Below are 15197 nucleotides of genomic sequence, written 5' to 3'. Positions count from 1 at the left end.
TTGAAACACTGAAATTTGTATAGCATGCACTCGAGTGGCAAAATGGTTAATAAGCCCAGAATATGAAGTTTAACTGAGACAAATTTTCTTTTTTGTCTCAAATTCACAATAATGTATTACAATCTAATAACATAAAAATAATCAGAAGAGACAAACTATATAAACCAAGAAGACATTAAAATATTACACATATATACAGCAAACTCTGACACACTCAATTTCATAAAAAGCATTCTGCTGTCAAGGTAAAGATTAACCACAACACAGTAATGATGGGTGATTTCTATAAGCCAATTTTTCTAGAGCAAATGGACAAAAATTAACAGAGAAATGTACAAATTAATTGAAACACAAAACAAATCTCAACAAATATAGAAAAATTGAAGTAACACTGTGTAACCTATATGACCATGATGCAATAAAGCTAAAATTCAAAGAAAAAAATCTCTAGAAATTGCATAAGCTTGTGGAGATTAAGTAACACACCACTGAATGATGAAGGGGACAATGAAAAAAATAAGATGGAAATTTTTTTTTTTTTTGGTTTTTCGAGACAGGGTTTCTCTGTGGCTTTGGTTCCTGTCCTGGAACTAGCTCTGTAGACCAGGCTGGTCTCGAATAAGATGGAAATTTAAAAATTCTTGGGAACAAATAAAAGTGAAATCAAAGCACAACAAAACACATTAGACACATGCCCTAAAAGGGCGATATAAGCTCTGAATGCCCTCATTATAAAGGCAGAAAGAGAACTAATGCAATGCAAAAATCTGGAAAAATAAGAATAAACCAAACCCAAATACCCTAAATGGGAAGAAAAATTAAAAACAGAACAGAAATTAATATAATAGAAGCAAACAGACCAATGTGAGGAATTAACAAATCTAAGACCTGGTTCTCTGAAAAGATAAGCCAAATTGACAATTAACCAAAAGAAGGAAGAGATGACATGGCCCAAATTAGCAGAAATAGAGATAGACATTACACTAGATGCCAAAGAAATTTAGGACATTGTAAGGTAATATTTTGGAAGCTTACACTCCATTAAGTTAGAAATCATAAAAGAAATGGATAAATGTCTATATTTACCCACCACAGAAGTTAAATCAAGAAATTCGCAACAATTTAAACAGTATCATAACAAATAAGGAGATTAAAAATCAGTAATGCAAACTTTCACCTTAAAAAGAGCAGATCCTGACGTATTCAAGGCAGAATTCTGCCAGACTTTCAATAAAGAACTACAACTAATAGCTCTCAAATTAAAAAAAAAATAGAAACAAAGGAAATACTTCCAAATGTTTTCAGTTACTGCTATAATTCCAAAACATATAAACTAATATTCCTGATGAACATGGATGCAAAAACTCTCAATAAAAATATTTGCAAACCAAATGCTGGCATATATCAAAAAGATTTTCACCACAATCAAGGTGGATTCATCCTAGAGATGCAGCTATGATTTACTATACATAAATTAATACATGCAATCCTATACATGGACTTAAAGACAAAAATCACTCAATCATCTCCTTAGACGCAAAAAAGAACTTTGACAAAAATCTAACATGCCTCCATGATAAAAGTCCTAGAGAGGGTTAGACTGGAGAAAATATACCTCAACATAATAAAATGTGTATATGACGAACACATAGCCAATGTGAGCCTAATGGGCAAAAAAAAAAAAAAACAAAGCTAACCCATTGAAGACAGGAACAAGAGAGGGCTTTTGCTGTCCCCACCTCTTTTCAACACAGCACTTAAAGCACTAGCTAGAGCAATAAGAGAAGAGAAAGAAATGAAAGGGATCAGAACAGCAAACATGAGTTTTTATGTTTATGACAAACTCATTATCAATCAATAACACGTTAGCATTGCCAGGAAAGAGATCGATTGGGTGTCTCCACTTAAGTAAAGGGCACAGCCTATGTCACGTTTGCTGTGTATGAAGTGCTGGGCTCTTTTCAAGTGCCTTACTTTGAGAGGAATCATCACAATATTTAGTTTTCATAGGACAGTGCTCATTACGTGGGATGATATGGAAGATGTAACATACAATAATCTATAATCTATTGGCTTGGGAAAGAAAAAACTTGAGATATCCCATCAGGGGAGATGAGGGAGTTTGGGTGGGCCTGGAATGTAGAATAATCCCGCTGGGAAGAAATTTGGGGAGGGTGAAATTTGGGTCAAACATTAATGAACTCCTTCTAAATAGGCAAAGCTGTTCAGAAATAATTATTGGCTGTTTTGTTACTCAGCTTAGAGGCTAAGTTAGAAGCCATGTGCATGGCCCATGAAGGGCACCTGCATGGTGAGTTTATTCACAGTCCCTTGACACATTCCAGTGCTTGAGCCTTTGTAATCTTCTCCCCCTCCAGGGATGCAGTGGAAGGTGGTGGCCAGTGGGAGAGTCGGTGCCACCTGACAGCAACTTCTCCTTTGGTGGCTGCTCAGTCCAGTGATACTTAGGCCCCTGGGACAGTGACCTAGAAGACAGCTGTGGCTCGAAAAGAGGCCAGTCCTAAGCTGCTACCCATGTGTATGTGGCTGTTCCTGGCACTCTGTTCTCCAAGGCTTTCCATCAGCATGCAGCAACGCGCCCAGGACTTTTCCGCCAGGATTGCAGCAGGTGGTGTGTGAGGGAGTCAGGGGAGAGAAGGGCTTCCTTGTTCGTTTTCCACTTCTCAACGTTTCCTCTTCCTGGAGTCTGCCCTCTTGTTTGATGGTCTCTGAAGTTCATGGCCTAGTCCCCTTGTTGTTTCCAGTCTGTCTCGTAAGCATTCACTGTGTTTGATTTTCAGTTTCTAAATAAACCTTCTTTGAGGTGTCTTCTCACAGATACTGTCAAAATATGTGCCTGTCTTGGCCACATCTCTTGCCTGGTCACATCTACCATGGCTGTGATCAAAATCTCCACTATCCTTTCTTTATGCCTTCCTTTGTGCTGGGCACTTGTACACTTTCTTTCTTGTGTCTAGGTGTAGGCACACTGAGCTCCGCTTTCTTTCTTTCTGTGTTCAATGTCAGTGTTCCGTTTAGGCCAGTCTTTGTTCATTTGCCGCTGGAGACACAGAATCGAGATCTGTCAGTGGACAACAGTCTCTGCATGAACCCTGCAGGGAAGTCAAAGATGATTTTCCCCAGCACCAGGACCAGATCTATCTCATCTGAGAAATTTCCTTTCCTGTCAGCTAGGATAGAAACACCTAAAGAGTCTTAGGTAGGGCTGGTGGCATTATGGGTGTCTATTAAGAGATGTGGGCATCTTTTCTATGAGTTTGTGGCAAAGCCCACAGCAGCAACTTGGAACTTCTGAGTATGGCTTCATTGTTTACAGTGGACAGAACAGATGGAAGTTCACACTGTGGGGCCTTGTTACCCTTGCTATCTGTTAGACAGAGAAGTTCAGAATCCAGAAGTGTTAGGAAAGAGAAAACGATACCTGACTCCAAGTCAGAGAACCCAGACGCCAGCCTCGGTTCTGAGAGACCATGAATTATCATCTTTTCCTCTATAACACTAACTTTCTACATTGCCAAATGAAGCTTGGAGTAGAGGCATCCTGAAGATTTCTTTCCATTTCTAGGACAACAGGATGCTGCTATTGCCAGCCATCAGCTACCTCGAAAACTCATGGCCTGCCTACCTTTTGACTTTGTTTCAAAGGAACTGCCCTCCTCCTGATTTGGCCCTTCTAGACTTCTGACTTGGTCAGCCAAACCCTTACAGTTAACCCAGTATCTTTCACTCACAACCAAGTCCACAGTTTGTCACAACTAGCCCAGAGCAAAGGTCTCAGTGAGGAAAGTGTCACTTCTCAGAGCCAAGTGATGCTTTCTTTAGCTTTCGTCTTGGCTGTGGTTTGATTCCTCCTCAGGACTGTTTACTGCACTCTTCTTTGGAGCTGCTCATGAAGGGACATTTACTATTCCTGTCAGTGATGACTTTAGTTCTGGAACTGAATTTGGCAGGAATGAGACTTTGGAATGAGGAAGAGAAGATTGCCAAAAATCCATTCAAATGCCAAAAAGATTCTCTGTTATGTGAAGACTTAGTTTTCTTGAGCACAAACCATGCCTTATTAAAGGAGGTAGACCCTGAGAGAGAACTCCCAGATGCTGCTGAGAAAAAAAAAAAAAAACGTTCTGTGCTAAGAAATATTGCATGTTGAGATGGTTCATGTTAAGACTGATCCAATAGAGTGGTCCTGACTGGAGGCTTCTTCTTGTCAACCATGAAGAGAGTTGAAGCTTTAACTCGCACATTGACTTTGTAACTGGACCAGTCTGCTTTGTATTTGTGGGTCCTTGCTTCCCTGCCATCACTAGGTTCGACATTCATTTGGGGGCAAGCATCATTTTGAGGTTGATTTGTTTCTAATACCGAGTATGAGATGCAAACAACTTATCTTGGCTGGCCAGATACCCACCCCTTCCATGACCACAGAGGTGAGAAAGTAGCACGCAGTCAATGACTGACATTCTCAGTATATGGGACTGGAAATTGGATGATTTGGGCCTCAGAGTATCTTTTGCTTACTTCATAACAGCTGATTTGGAGATAAATGATATGTATGGAAACATTCTGTAAACACCATGAAATGATAGTCTGTATGATTGTTATTATTATGAGTATTTTGAATTATTATAGATGTGCTTGATGTCTCATAAGCTGAGCATGTTTTTTCACTAAGAAATGAGATCAGTTTAGAATGAACTGTGTTGGAAACAAAACCCAAGAACAACCTTTGGGTACCACCATGCCCCAATCTACCCCTCCTCATTCAGTCACTCCATGCTGCCCAACACACTCCATTTAAAGGGACTTCCTTAGTCTCAAAGAGGTGAATAGAGAGGAGACTATGGGAAAATTTTGCTAAGAATGATTATTCTAATTTTATATGTAACTTCCTAGTCTCATGAGCAAAGTTCATATATCTGTTTTTCACATAAAAATCTCTGAAGAAAAAAATTGCCCATCTATAAAATTAATTCCCACTTTATAAATTATATGATACATATAAATTATATATATATACATATGAAAGATTAAACGTGATCCAATCTATGAATGACCAGCTGAGAAGAATGTTACATAAAGGGTCACTAAGTTACTGAACCAGGATAAACTTTTCCATTTTCTGACATGCTAGTCTGTGTAAGCAGCTGTTGATTACAGCATAATTCCATTTTTAATCTGATGATCTTAATTTTGTTTACATTTTTCTAAGTGTAGTTATGAATGGGGCCACTTGTACAGTTTATAGTTGCACTGAGTCCAGCAAGTACTGTAGTAGAGAACCCGAAGCTCAGCTCTTACAGTGTTAGAGGGGGGCAAGTTCCAATGACGGTGTTACCTTTGGTTTCATGAGCTTGCTGGTTATACCTGTGATTTATTTGAAGCTACTGTTTTTAAGGCATCAAGAGCCCTGACTATAACCTTGTTTCCACGGGAAGTATCCTTGGTTTTATGTTAGATTCTTTTTGATGCAGTTTCCAAGAATATGCTCTTGGAAAACACAGGGATTTGCCCAGGTTTTTTTTTTAACTGATTAATTATATGTATTGATAAGATCCTGACATGTTACACATGTTTAAATAACTTCATCTGTACATGTTTAAATAAAGTATGCATTAAAGCAAATCATAAGCCCTGAAAGAAATAACCGAGTTTTGATTATGCAATAAAATGCCAGTCAATCTGTGTCTGCCAGTGCTGTGGGGCTTCTGTTTATCCCTCAGAGACAGGCCATTCCCTAAAAGCTCCTGTCAACTGGATCTGGAAATGTTCTCTCTTCAATATCAGTTCTCTTTAAAATAAATCCCAAAGTCCAGGGCTCCTAAGTAGTTTTACTCTACCTGCCCGCCTGCCTGTCATCTTTCTTAAGGCCTCAAGTATGGGGAAAGATCTCTCTGACATGGTCAACCTGTGGCCATAGTGTGAGGATACAGTTCAGAGACACTAAAGATATGAACCATAGGGAACCTTTCACAGCAGTACGAGCATGACATATGCTCATGTCCTGGGTTGAAATTATTAAGCATGTACCTCTTTTCTAATATAATAATATAAATTTTTGATTTAATAAACTACCTTGGAGCCTGTCCAGCTCCCTTCAGGACAGATTATGTCTTAAAAAAAATCTCAGTCCCATCTTTTCTGAGTACATGGCAGCAGAAAGACTCCCACAAACTGGGGCAGAGTGAGAAGTGACTAGTTCCAACTCCTCAACTCTCAGGACTTCAACTTTCTGATATAGAATGTAGAGAATGGGACAATAATCAGGTTTTCAGGTCAGAATCCTTTCATACGGAAGTTTTCAGAGTCCCATTGCATAAAGTATTCAAGGAGTTTGGTAATTCTGAATTTCCCATATCTGTTCATTTCAGCCCACATACTAGAAGGGCCCTTCTTGGGAGATAAAGCCTAAACAACTGGGCTTGTGGGTCTGGGGGTGGTATCCATTTTCCCATCATTCTTAGTTTTTCTAAAACAGTGCCCATAGAACCCAGGAAAACTATTTTTTTCCAGTTGCCAGTCCTAGACCTTGATGAACACAAGACTTTACAAAACCTCTCCCTGCATATTCTACCACCTAGAACTTCCTGGGATGAAAACTTAAGCCAGTACCAAATATGGAGTCTCTGCTACATTCGGATGAAGTTCTAGACCCTAGAAATATCATGCAGGAGAAACTAACCAGGTTGTTTCTGTCCATTCTGTAATTTAATCCTCCCAATGGCACTACAGAGTTCAAAGAAACAGTTTTAGATCACACTGTGTGTTAGGGTTTATCTCCAGAGTCCTGCCAATGAGTGTTGAGAAGCTCTCTGTTCTGTCAAATAGAAAAGAAGCAGGAAGAACACATATATGTGAATTAGACATGTTTAGATATCGGTGTGTGCTGGAGAGAACATAAATAAAAAGCATAGCCCGCATGAGATGGTGTGCCACTACTACCTGGCTTGTTTGGAGGTTTAGAGAAGAGAGTTCTCTGATCAGAGACCCCGGGTGGGTGGACATATTGCGTGGGACAAAGGGAACAGCAGATACCAATTCCCTGGGGTTGGAGTGAGCATGACATGGGCCGCTGGAGTTCAAGGAGTGTGGGATGTTGCAGAAGGTGCACTCAGAGAGCTATGTAAATATTATATGTAAATATTATATGCTAATTCAGACAACTACTGTGGCTCTTCCGTGACTTTAAGTTGCCTGCTTCCAAATAGGAGCCTTCTTAAGAGAAAAAAAATCATAACCAACCACTAAGATGTTTCCTACTAAAACAATTCCTGTCTTCAGAAATAAGTGAAGTCCATCCTGTGTGTAATCAATAGATATTTTTCATCGCGCTTCCTTGCCTACATCCTGACTGACACTCTCTTCCACAACTTGGCATCACCTTTATCCAGACTGGGACATTAGACCCTGACATCCACTGCTGCGCTGCCGTCACCTCATCCGACCCCTTGGAGCACTCCTCACTGCACACAAGCAGCGGTATTCTACTGTTTCCTGACACTAACATGTATGATTTCACTTACAATTACTCCTCTTTATCCCGGCAAGGCAAACAAGATGTTCTGGGCTACGTACTCTCTCCTTTGAGGTCTGCAGTCAGGCCACTGTTATAGCTGCACTTTCCCTTAGGCACGTTTTCATAGCCATATTTTCCAACACTCATGGCAGATTTTTTTTTAATCTTTTCTATCCAATATCTAACTTTTTTTTATTCTTCTCCTGTGACACTTTAAATGCTTTCCTGTGTGGTAATTATTGACTCCATTTCTGGGATCCCCTAATTAGATGTGTTTCTAGTGCTCAGAAAAGGTTCTTATGCCCTGAGGTTACTCAGCAACTGAACTAAATTTGCATGGCTAGAATAGTTTAGAACCATTCAGTGTGGTTCTGCATAATGACATCCTTCTCTATTCCTTTGCCCTAACTAACCTTCAGTGTAGCTCTCATGGTTAATCCGCCACCCACTGCAAAAGCTACAGCCTCCTGATAAAAGGAGTTTTACCTTCTGTGACAGTATCATCAAGATGCTTATCATATTTTTGCAAGTAGCTAGAAGATTAGCGTTTAAAATACCATTGCTTCTCTGGTCTGCCACAGGCTTCTTTTCTTTTGGGTTCAAGGAACTTAATCTTGACGTTTTATACGTCTTGGAAGCAGTAATGAATCAGATGGAACTTATGTAAGTTACTTGACCTTATACAACGGCCCAGAGGACATTGGACAATATTTTACCAACAACAGTATTTATTGACACAAAATGGCATGAAAAATGGGTAGGTTGTGATGGTAGAGTACAGGGTGAACACAGGAACTTCTTAGACGAGGACTGAACTTGTTCAGATGGTGTTGGCTTCTTGATGCTTCCGGCCTAGAATCCCGAGTAAATTACTGCTACGACTGGGCACATAGAGCCCCGTTCTGGCTTAAGTTTTACCATCTACAAATTAAGAGACAGTCTTTACAAGCCTGAAACTTCAGTGTTATTTGGACTTGGGTTGAGCTCTAGACTCTGCTACATACTGAATATGGGCTTGTAGGCAAATTGTTTAATGCTCATAGTTTCAGTTTCTTCTTTGAAGTGAAAGTAATAGAGATTCTGACAGCATGTCCTCCCAATGCTCTTATGAAAATTCAGGGAGTAGACAGACCAGTGTCTGACATACAGAACTGTAGCAGTTCACCTTGTCCCATGGAGTGTGGGCCCTGGTACCCTGGACAGGGGCAGCAAAAGAAGGAAGAAAGTACAGACAGAGAGACAGACAGACAGACAGAAGGAACAGGAAGACTGGGAGCAGGTAGATGTGTATTCATTTTGATAAAGTGGCACCTACTACTCTTGGCAACAGAGAAGCTCAGTGTGTATTAGGTACACACAGCAGGTGGGGTTGGCAGGTTTCCATAGTTCTCTGTAGATGAGCCGTCTGGGGCTGTAAACACTAGGCAGGAGGGAGTTGCTAGTTTTCATACATCAGTTACTCACTTGCACTTGGATCCCTAAGGAAGAGTTTGTTATCCCACTTGGCTCTTGTGGGGAATGGCCTTTCCACTCCCCATGGTTCAAAGCCTTGGTCTTAGTTAAGACTGTCCATATGAACAATGCACATGTATGCAGTAAGTCACTCACTCAGGGCTTCCTCTACTCCCCACGTCTGTTACAGTTATGTTGGATTCCAGACATTTAAAGTTCGGAGACAGCATGTAGAATCATATGGAACTAGTGTCGAGAAACCACGAGCTGGAACACAGTGGAAGTCACAGTGCTGGTTTGTTGTTGTTATTAATGATGATTTTCTATGCCGGGTGTGTAAAAGGACAAGGGTAGTTAGTATTCAGGAAAACATGGAGATAGCAAAGGATTCGATGGCAGAATCAGAAAAGGAATGCATACATAGCAGATGTGGATGGAAAATGGAGTACAGCTGTCATTAGTGTCTCGTTACAGATCTGAAACTATATAATGTCTATAATGTTCTCCAGTTGATGTTTCTCAAAAACAGTACTCATCATTTCCTCTTTGAAAAGGAATGAAAGGATGTGACTTAAATAAGCATCTATGGTATGTTGGTATTGCCTCAATCTTGTTCTCAAAAGGTTTAAGTGAATTGAATCCCAGCCTCCCAATTTGTATTTCTTTAGGCAATTTCTTTGTGCTTCATTTTTTTTCAATGATAAAAAGAGAACTGCCATTGCTAGTTAGTTTGTGAGATTTTATCATTTAAATAAAAGGATGGTTCACAACTAATAGGGCAATGCCAGATAGGTCACTGGTAGTTCCTATTCTCATTTTCATTATTCCTTCATTAACTCCCATTTTATAAATAAGGAAAAGGAGGACCAAGGAGGCTACATTTTTCAGAGGCTAGGAAAATGGCTCAGTCAGCAGAGTGTTTGCCTTTTAAGTATGAAGACTTGATTTCAAGCCCTAGAACCCATGTTTAAAAATTTACATTCAGCACACGCCTTTAATCCTAGCACTTGGGAGGCAGAGGCAGGAGGATCTCCGTGAATTTGAGGCCAGCCTGAAGTACAGAGTGAGTTCCAGGACAGCCAAAGATACACAGAGAAACCCTGTCTCAAGAAACTACACACAAAAAAGTTACATTTAATTTACAAAAGCTAGGCATGGTGGCATTGCTGGAATGACCAAGTCAGTCAGGTTCCTAGGGTTCACTGGCCAGTGAGCTTAGCTTACTTGACAAATTCCAAGCTAGGAAGAAACCATGTGTCCAGAAGACAGCTCCTGAGCATTGTCCTCTGATACTAATACACACACACACACACACACACACACACACACACACAGTAAAATAAAAAGAAGCTCTGCCGAGATGCTTTAGTGGGTACAGGTGTCTGTTATCTATTCTGATGACTTGAATTCAATTCCTGGAGCCCACTCTGTGGAAAGAGAGAACAGACTCTTCAAGTTGTCCTCTCTCCCACAGGCACTCCCTGGTGCCTTCCCACTGTCATCTACACAAAATAACCAAAATGTAATAAAATAAAAATAAGGATTTTAGACCAGGCAGTGGTGGCACACACATTTAATCCCAGTATTTTGGAGGCAGAGGCAGGAGGATCTCTGTGAGTTCGGGCCCAACCTGGTCTACAGAGTGAGTTCCAGAATAGTCAAAACTGTTACACAGAGAACTCTGTCTCAAAAACCAAAAAGGAGGGGGAGGGTTATTGAATTTAAAAATAAAGATGATTAAGTTTGTGACACAATGCCAACAAATAACAGGCAGGACCAGGACAGGCCTCGTTTTGCCTGTATTAAGAATATAGGCTATATGATAGAAGAGAAGTAGCCTTCAATGCATGGGCATAGGAGACCACTTCCTAAACATAACACCAGTAGCACAGACACTGAGAGCAACAATAAATAAATGGGACATCCTGAAACTGAGAAGCTTCTGTAAAGCAAAGGACAAAAAGGCAGTCTACTGAATAGGAAAATATCTTCACTAACCCTACATCAGACAGAGGACTGACTTCCAAAATATATAAAGAACTTAAGAAATTAGACATCAAAATTCCAGATAACCCAATTAAAAAATGGGGTACAGAACTAAACAGAGAATTTTCAACAGAAAAATCTCAAATGGCCAAAAGACACCTAAGGAAATGCTCAACATCCTTAGCCATCAGAGAAATGAAAATCAAAACAACTTTGAGATACCATCTTACACCAGTCAGAATGGCTAAGATCAAAAACACCAATGATAACTTATGCTGGACAGGATGTGGAGTAAGGGGAACACTCCTCCATTGCTAGTGGGAATGCAAACTTGTACAACCACTTTGGAAATCAGTATGGTGGTTTCTCAGAAAATTTGGAATCAACCTACCTTGGGACCCAGCAATACCACTCTTGGGCATATACCCAAAGGATGCTCAATCATACTGCAAGGACATTTGTTCAACTATGTTCATAGCAGCACTATTTGTAATAGCCAGAACCTGGAAACAACTTCAACTGAGGGATGAATAAAGAATATGTGGCACATTTACATATTAGAGTACTCAGCAGTAAAAATCAATGAGATCTTGAAATTTGTATGTAGATGGGTGGAACTAGAAAAAAACATCCTGAGTGAGGTAACCCAGACCCAGAAAGATGAACATGGTATGTACTCACTCATAAGTGGATACTAGCTGTAAAGCAAAGGATATTAAGCCTTACAGTTCATGGTACTAGAGAAGCTAAGTAACAAGATAAACCCTAAGAAAAATATATATAGATCCACCTGGAAAGGGAGAATAGATAAGATTGCCTGGAAAAATTGGGAGCATGGGAGTAGGGGGAGTAGGGAGAGCAAAAGGGGGAAAGGAGGGGAGAAGGGGAGTCAGGAGGAGAACTTGAGGGAATGGAATAGTTGAGATGGAGGAAGGACAGAGCAAAAAGAGAGATATTTTGATTGAGGGAGCCATTGTGGGGCTAGCAAAAAATCTGGCACTAGGAAAATTCCCAGGAGCCCATAAGGATGACCCCAACTAAGACCCTAAGCAATAGGGGGGGAGAGGCTGAACTGGCCTTACCCTGCAGTTAGACTGATGAATATTTAAAAAGTCCTATAGAACCTTCACCCAGCAACTGATGGAAACAGAGGCAGAGACCTACATCGGAGCACTGAACTGAGCTCCCAGAGTCCAGTTGAAGAGTGGGGGGGAGTGAGAATATGAGCAAAGAGGTCAAGATCATGATGGGTACAGCCACTAAAACAGTTTACCTGAGCTAACGGGAGCTCACAAACTCCAATTGGAGAGGGAAGGAAGCAGTATAGGTCCAAGCTAGTCCCTTTGAATGTGGGTGACAATTGTGTGGCTGGGGCAGACTGAGGGGCCACTAACAGTGACTCCAGGACTTATCCCAACTGCTTGTACTGACTTTTGGGGAGCCTATTCTCTTTGAATGGATACTTTGTTCAGTCTGGATATAGTAGGGAGGGCCTTGGACCTTCCTCAAAGCAATGTGCCTTGCCCTCTTTGAGGAGTAGATAGGGGGTGGGGTAGAGGGAGTAGGTGGAAGAAATGGGAGGAGAGGAGAGAATGTGACCTGGGATTGATGTGTATAATGAAAGAAGATAGTTTGTTTTCTTTAAAAAATAATTTAAAAGTGGAAAAAAAGAATATAGGTTATAGATAGATGGAATTGCAACAAGTATTGAAGAAGCATTCCTTCCAAATTAGAAGACAATTTTTAGTATATATGGATATACTAGTACCTTGGGTGGACAGTCATTTAAATTGGTCTAGACCTTTCAAAAAAGAAGGGCAGATACGATGTGTAATTTCTCAAAACTTGGTTAAAATCAAATGATTTAATTTCAGTTTATTTTTTCAGTGATTATGCCATTTCAATCCAGCAAATGGGGCCCATATGCCAATGCTTAATGCTCCAGTTCTTGGCCAGAACACAGGCCCTCCTCTTCACCCACACTCTTTCTCCGAGGCCTTATAGCAATCTCTCTCCATCACCGTCAGGCATTTGTTTGCCAGTGTGCTGAGGGCACTGAGTCATCAGTTGCTGAGACTCCGCGAAAGGGAATTGGAGGCAGGGTTTCCTAATGTCAAGTGAAAAGCTCCTGCGTGGATCAGCTAAGGCACCGCTTCTGCTACCTCCTATCCCAACCAGCCGGAGAAAGTGGGCCAAAGTGGTGTGAGTCAGTGTTGGTAGCCAGGAGCTGGCAATCTTACCAAGGTCACCCCTTTTCACCACGGGCTTTTAGCTGAGCACAGAGCCTCTGGCAACACTAAGCTGGGAAAACGCAAAGCTCAAACTCATTCTCAAATTCAGTTTCATCTAATGGCTTCTTCCCTTTTGGTAGAGAGCAGTCAGTCTGTTTGCTTTCTACCACCCAGGCATTTTATTGCTGTTCATGTATTGCCACTGAGGCTGATGTTTTCCCTGTGGTATAATGAATGATGGGATCACATGGATTCTGACTTCACCTTGCCTTCTGCCGCATAGTATCCGGATGAGCCTTGACAGGCTGTTACTCTCCAGTGTCTTCCGTTTTTCATGATAAATTACCAAGTCTACTCATCCACTCAAGTTCACTGGATAGATACATGGATGAGCTTTGTTCAGTGGGCTTTGATGTGTACAGATATGTGATGGAGAAAGGTCATTGGCTAATAAAGGAACTGCCCTGGCCCATTTTATTGGTTAGAGGATAGGTGGGAGGAGTAAACAGATCAGAACGCTGGGAGGAAGAGGAAGTGAGGTCAGAGACTCCACAGCTCTCCTGGGAGCAGACGCCAGAGAGAGACGCCTCAGAGAGAGACGCCATGCTCCTGGCTCCTGGGCAGACGCACGCTATGAAGCTCCGACCCAGGATGGACTAGGCTAGAATCTTCCCGGTAAGACCGGTTCTCACAGATTATTAGAGATGGGTTGATCGGGATAACAGGATTAGCCAGTAAGGGCTAGGGCTAAAGGGCCAAGCAGTGATTAAAAGAATACAGTGTCTGTGTAATTATTTTGGGCATAAGCTAGCCGGGCAGGCGGCCTGGGGTGCTGAGAATGCAGCCCTGCCGCCCTTATTACTTCAGATATGCTAACGGCAGGGGAAAGATACAGTCACAAAAAAAGAAAGAGAGCCAGGCGGTGGTGGCACACGTCTTTAATCCCAGCACTTGGGAGGCAGAGGCAAACGGATCTCTGTGAGTTCGAGACCAGCCTGGTCTATAAGAGCTAGTTCCAGGACAGGCTCCAAAACCACAGAGAAACCCCGTCTCGAAAAACCGAAAAAAAAAACAAAAAAAACAAAGAAAGAGAAAGAGAGAGAGGAATCCAGAGAGAAAGTAGTAACCACAGTAAGTTTAATTAGAACATAATAGTTTAATTAAAATATAATTTTTGGCCGGGCAGTGGTGGCGCATGACTTTCATCCCAGCACTTGGGAGGCAGAGGCAGGTGGATCTCTGTGAGTTCGAGGCCAGCCTGGTCTACAAGAGCTAGTTCCAGAACAGGCACCAAAGCTACAGAGAAACCTTGTTTCAAAAACCAATATATATATAATTTTTGAAGTATAGAGGAGTGACCAACAAGTTCAAGCTATGATGATTATACACACTGCTTTTTTAATGTTCCAGGTGTGAAGTCATTTCTGACCTTTGTGCTGTCCAATCTTCTATGTATTCTCTAAATTCCCTTAGTTTATCTGGTCCAGGCTCTCTGGTTTCCCAGCCACCTCTCAGAGCTCATTCCCCATGGCTTCCTACTATGACAGCTTCCTCTACCATCCACCTCTTTTCTGCCTACTTCTGCACATGCTGAGTAAACTGCTTTTTAAATCACCCATTTATACAGAACAACAGCAATAGAGTAGTAGTCTTTTCTAACACTTCCCCCTTTCAAAGATGTTTGCGCAAAGCGTTTAAGTGATACATACCCAAGAGCTCATTGCTGAGTTGTCTGTATCAACAGCACAGTGCCCAGTTCAGAGTAGAATAAAGAAAGCTGTACCAGTTCCCACTTCCTTTCCCAGCTCTCTGGGCCTCTGGGCCTTCTTTCTGCTCCGTTGCAGCCCACTAGCCGTGCCTTCTCCCTTCTCCTGCTACTTCCGACTCAACACCATGGCCTATTTCACGGACTGCCTCATCTGTAAGAGTTAATCCAGGCTATTCTGAGCTCTTTAATACATTTTCCACACGACCTAGTTCTCTGAAAACATCAG

The 15197-nt window shown here is 41.4% G+C and overlaps 1 protein-coding gene across 4 annotated transcripts in view; it reads left to right on the top strand.

Annotated features, from left to right (window-relative positions):
* LOC121440579 (5-hydroxytryptamine receptor 4) overlaps positions 1-15197 on the top strand; it is a 166195-nt gene that overhangs the window by 131052 nt on the left and 19946 nt on the right. Inside the window, exon 7 of one of the 4 annotated variants that reach the window (XM_041641334.1) lies at positions 2379-3138. The exons of the other annotated variants lie outside the window; for them this stretch is intronic. Coding sequence (XP_041497268.1) covers positions 2379-2469 — 91 coding nt within the window. The 3' untranslated portion in view covers positions 2470-3138. Of the gene's footprint in view, positions 1-2378; positions 3139-15197 lie in introns of those variants that run through there. 4 annotated transcript variants of the gene reach the window in all.

Source organism: Microtus oregoni, unplaced genomic scaffold (assembly GCF_018167655.1).
Source record: "Microtus oregoni isolate MIOR12 unplaced genomic scaffold, Mior012 000069F_ref0000032, whole genome shotgun sequence".
Classification (NCBI taxonomy): Eukaryota; Metazoa; Chordata; class Mammalia; order Rodentia; family Cricetidae; genus Microtus; species Microtus oregoni.
Note: the sequence above shows the minus strand (reverse complement) of the source record. Positions and strands in the feature narration are given on the sequence as shown.